The following is a 4,917-nucleotide window of genomic DNA, read 5'->3' on the forward strand; positions in this document are numbered from 1 at the left end:
GAGGGAGGTCCAGGAGGCCTGGGGCCGAGTCCTGTTCCATCCCAGTGGCCTTCGTGTCCCTAAGGAAAATAAGAGCAGGCTGCTGAGTCGTCAGGAATAAAGACTCTTTGAGGTCTCTGCTGAGGGGCCCAGCATCCTGGGTGGTTCTGACACCTAGCAAAGTGGGAGACGCATGGCTGGAGAGCGCACCTGTCCCTTAGGGCTGCAGGGTTTGGGGTGGGGCAGTAGCCCTCAGTTGGCTCTTTGGTTGTGGCTCCCAGTGTGACCCCCATGGTACTGACTCCTGTGCCCTGTGCCACTGTCCCCCCTTCCCAGCTACTGGAAGGAGAACCACTTCGAGGGCATTGCCCTGGTGGAGAAGGCCCTGCAGGCTGCGTATGACGCCAGCGCCCCCAGCATGACCTCGGCCGCCCTCCGGTGGATGTACCACCACTCACAGCTGCAGGTAACCAGAGACCCTGGGCGCTCAGCTCCTTCCCTTCTCAGGGGACCAGCAATATATTTGGATGAGGGCTAAAACATTTGTTTATTGATTCCTCTAAAATTTCTCTTTCTTTAAACTCTCACAAACATTCTTCCCACTGGTCTTTTTCTATGTTTTATTTTTTTTGGAGACAGAGTCTCACTCTGTCGCCCAGGTGGGAGTGCAGTGGCACGATCTCAGGTCATTGCAAATTCTGCCACCTGGGCTGAAGCAATTCTTTTGTCTCAGCCTCCCGAGTAGCTGGGATTACAGGCATGCGCCACCATGCCCCGCTAATTGTTTGTATTTGTAGTAGAGATGGGGTTTCACCATGTTGCTCAGGCTGGTCTCAAACTCCTGAGCTCAGATAATTCACCCTCCTCAGCCTCTGAAAGTGCCGGGATTACAGGTGTGAGCCACTGCGCTCGGCCTTCCCATTGGCCTTGATGGTATCTGCGTACCAGGCTTTGTAATAAGGGCTTTGCTGCAGGGATTTCATTATTCCTTCAGCTTTATGAAATGACTGTCCCGGTGTTATTGATGAGGAACCTGAGTTTCGCCCAGCTATGAAAGGGGAATGCATTTTAACACAGGTTTAACTGTAAAACCCACTAGTCTCATCCTTTGGTGGGAGCTGGAGTTTCCCTCTCTTGGTACACCATGTCTTCCTCATTCAAATTTATATCCAGCTTCAGCCTCAGATGTTGCAATAGTGTCTGGCATATATACAGTAGGTGCTCAATAAACAGGAGCTAAGCACTCTACATAATTTTTCACACCCATAACCATGTTGAAAATAGAGAAGACGATTGAGTCTCAGAGAGGTTTAGTAACTTAGCCACGTTTACACAGCTGCTGGGGGGCAGAACCAGGCTGTGAATGTAAGTCTGTCTGGAAGTATCGTGTGGCAGTAGGGGAAAGGATACAGGTTTCGAGTCACATGGGTACAGCTATCCAAGGCATCTTATTTCTGGACGTCTGGGATACAAGAGTGCCCAAATCTCAGCAGGGAGGTGGCTGGGAGGGCTGTGAGTGGAGTCGCTGTGCAGCAGAAGGCTGAAGTCTGGCCGTCTCCCTTGCAGGGTGCCCACGGGGACGCGGTCATCCTGGGCATGTCCAGCCTGGAGCAGCTGGAGCAGAACTTGGCAGCGGCAGAGGAAGGGCCCCTGAAGCCGGCTGTCGTGGACGCCTTTAATCAAGCCTGGAATTTGGTTGCTTACGAATGTCCCAACTACTTCCGCTAGGTCCATCGTTTCTCAGGCTGCCCAAGGCTCTTCTGTAACCTCTTTTGTCTCTCACGCTTTCTTTAATTTAGAACTGCCTCAGTAAATTCTTAGGAACGGAACTATTTGAACAAAAACTTAACAGTAGAGTCACCACCAGATGAAGAATAAAGCCTCCCAGGATGCTGTGTGTTCGTCTGTTTGCGTTGCTGTGAAAGATACCTGAGACTGGATCATTAATAAAGAAAAGAGGTTTCTTTGGCTCACGGTTCTGCAGTCTGTACAAGGGGGTGTGGTGCCGGCATCTACTCCTGGCGAGGGCCTCAGGAAGCTTACAATCATGGCAGAAGGGGAAGCGGAGCCAGCGTGTCACATGGCAAGAGAGGGAGCAAGAGACAGGGGAGGAAATTCCAGGCTCTTTTAAACAACCAGATCCTGTATGAACTCATAAAGCCGGAACTCGCTCATTACTGTAAGCATGACACCAAGCCATTCATGAGGGATTTGCCCCCAAACCCTAACACCCCCCACCAGGTCCACCTCTAACATTGATCACATTGCAACATGAGATTTGGAGGAGAAAAAAAACCCTAATGATATCATTGTGCCAGTACCCCCCCCCCAAATGTCATGTTCTTCTCACATTGCAAAATACAGTCATCATTTCCCAATAGTCACTCAAAGTCTTAACTTGTTCCAGCGTCAACTCAATCTAAGTCCAAAGTCTCACCCGAGACTCAAGGTAAGTTTTATCCACCTATGAACCTGTATAATCAAAACCAAGTCATTTACTTCCATGATACAATGGTGGTGCCGGCTTTGGGTAACATTCCCATTGCAAAAGGGAGAAATCGGCCAAAAGAAAGGGGCAACAGGCCCCCGCAAGTCTGAAACCCAGTAGGGCAGGCGTCATAAATGTAAAGCTCCAAGATAATCCTGGACTCCATTTCCCACATCCTGTCAACACTGGTGCAAGGGGTGGGCTTCCAAGGCCTTGGGCAGCTCCACTTATGTGGCTTTGCAGGATGCAGCCCCATGGCTGGTCTCACTGGTTGGAGTAAGTGCCCGTGGCTTTTCCAGGCTCTGGGCACAAGCTGCTGGTGGCTCCACAATCCTGGGGTCTGGAGAGTAGTAGCCTCTTTCCCACAGCTCCACTGGGCAGTGCCCTAGTGGAGACTGTGTGTGGGGGCTCCAGCCTCACATTCCCCCCGGCATTGCCCTAGCAGCATCTGTGAAGTTTGTCCTGAAGTCTTCTGAAATGGCTTTGAGCCCTTTTCCCATCATCTTGGCCATTAGCACTTGACTCCCTTTTAGTCATTCTCATCTCTCTAGCAAGTGGTTGTTCTACAGCCGACGTGAATTCCTCTGCCAAAATGCTCTTTCCTTCTTCATCACATGGCCAGGCTGCCAATTCTCAAGCTATTACACTCCAGTTCCCTTTTAATTATGAATTCCAACTGTAATTCATTCCTTGGCTCCTGTATCTGACTGTAGGTTTTTGGAAACAAGAATGCCACATCCTGAATGCTTTGCAGCTTTGAAATTTCTCCCACCGGATGCTCTCGGTCATCATTATTCAGTTGAACCTTCCACAAATCCCTTGAACAAGAACACAATGAGGCCAGGCACGGTGGCTCAAGCCTGTAATCCCAGCACTTTGGGAGGCCGAGATGGGCGGATCACGAGGTCAGGAGATCGAGACCATCCTGGCTAACACGGTGAAACCCCATCTCTACTAAAAAATACAAAAAAACTAGCCGGGCGAGGTGGCGGGTGCCTGTAGTCCCAGCTACTTGGAAGGCTGAGGCAGGAGAATGGCGTAAACCCGGGAGGCGGAGCTTGCAGTGAGCTGAGATCTGGCCACTACACTCCAGCCTGGGCGACAGAGCGAGACTCCGTCTCAAAAAAAAAAAAAAAAAAGAACACAATGCAGCCAAGCTCTTTGCTAAGGGATAACATGGGTGACCTTTGGTCTAGCTCCCGATAAATTCCCCATTTCCATTTGAGATCTCCTCGGCCTGGCCTTCATTGTCTGTATTTCTAGTACATTTTGGTCACAACTACTTAACAAGTCTTTAAGAAGTTCCAGACTTTCCCTTATCTTCCTGTCATCTTCTGAGCCCTCCAAACTCCTCCAACTCCTGTCCATTACCCAGGTCCAAAGCTGCTTCCGCATCCATTTTCAGGTATTGTTACAGTAATGCTGCCCTCCTCAATACCCATTTTCTATGTTGGTCCATTTACATTGCTAAAAAGGAACACCTGAGGCTGGGTACGTTTTAAAGAAAAGAGACTTATTTGGCTCACATTTCTGCTGGCTATAAGAAGAGCATGACGCCAGTTCCTGCTTCTAGTGAGGGCGTCGGGAAGTTTACAATCATGGTGGAAGGGGAAAAAGGGAGCAGGCATATCACATGACAAGAGAGGGAGCAAGAGGGAGAAGGTGCCAGGCTCTTTTAAACAACCAGGTCCCATGTGAAGTAATGGAGGAAGAATTTATTATCATGAGGATAGCACCAAGCCATTCATGAGGGATCCGCCCCAGTGACCCAAACACCTCCCACAAGGCCCTCTTCCAACACTAGAGGTTCCCCTCCCCTCCCCTCCCCTCCTCCTCCCTCCCCTCCCCTTCCCTTCCCTTCCCTTTCTTTTTTTGACAGAGTCTAGTTCTGTCACCCACATGGAATGCAGTGGCACGATCTCGGCTCACTGCAACCACCGCCTCCCGGGTTCAAGCGATTCTTCTGCCTCAGCCTCCCGAGTAGCTGGGACTACAGGCGCCCGCCACTACCCCGGCTAATTTTTGTATTTTTAGCAGAGATGGGGTTTCACTGTGTTGACCAGGCTGGTCTCGAACTCCTGACCTCGTGATCTGCCCGCCTCAGCCTCCCAAAGTGCTGGAATTACAGGCGTGAGCCATAGCACCTGGCCTGGAGGTCACATTTCAACATGGGATTTGAAGCGGAGAAAACATTCAAACTGTATTAATGTGGAACATTTTTAATATTCCATAATCTCGGCAATGGCTTTCCTCTTGTCTTAGCTAAAGCCTCCTGTCTTTTCATCCGCAACTTTCTCAGTGGTGGTTCTGGGCTTCTTTTTATTGGGCTTGGGGGCAAGGGCAGCGGGGTCCACATTTTCCTCAGAACACCCCTACACCCCTACTCCAAACAGGAGGCACTCAAGGCTGGGAAAGGAAAATCCCAGGTGTGGTGGTTACTGTTTGACCAT

General features: G+C 50.2%; 1 protein-coding gene across 1 annotated transcript; it reads left to right on the plus strand.

Moving 5' to 3' along the window:
* Positions 1 to 315: 315 nt before the first annotated feature.
* On the plus strand, positions 316 to 1,707 carry LOC111535236 (aflatoxin B1 aldehyde reductase member 3-like; the record flags this gene model as incomplete). The annotated part of the gene is made up of 2 exons (XM_026452633.1): positions 316 to 445; positions 1,546 to 1,707. Coding segments are annotated over 2 exons (292 nt in total), but the record flags the coding sequence as incomplete, so codon positions are not given.
* Between the last annotated feature and the right edge of the window lie 3,210 nt (positions 1,708 to 4,917).

This window comes from Piliocolobus tephrosceles, unplaced genomic scaffold, assembly GCF_002776525.5.
Source record: "Piliocolobus tephrosceles isolate RC106 unplaced genomic scaffold, ASM277652v3 unscaffolded_37964, whole genome shotgun sequence".
NCBI lineage: Eukaryota > Metazoa > Chordata > Mammalia > Primates > Cercopithecidae > Piliocolobus > Piliocolobus tephrosceles.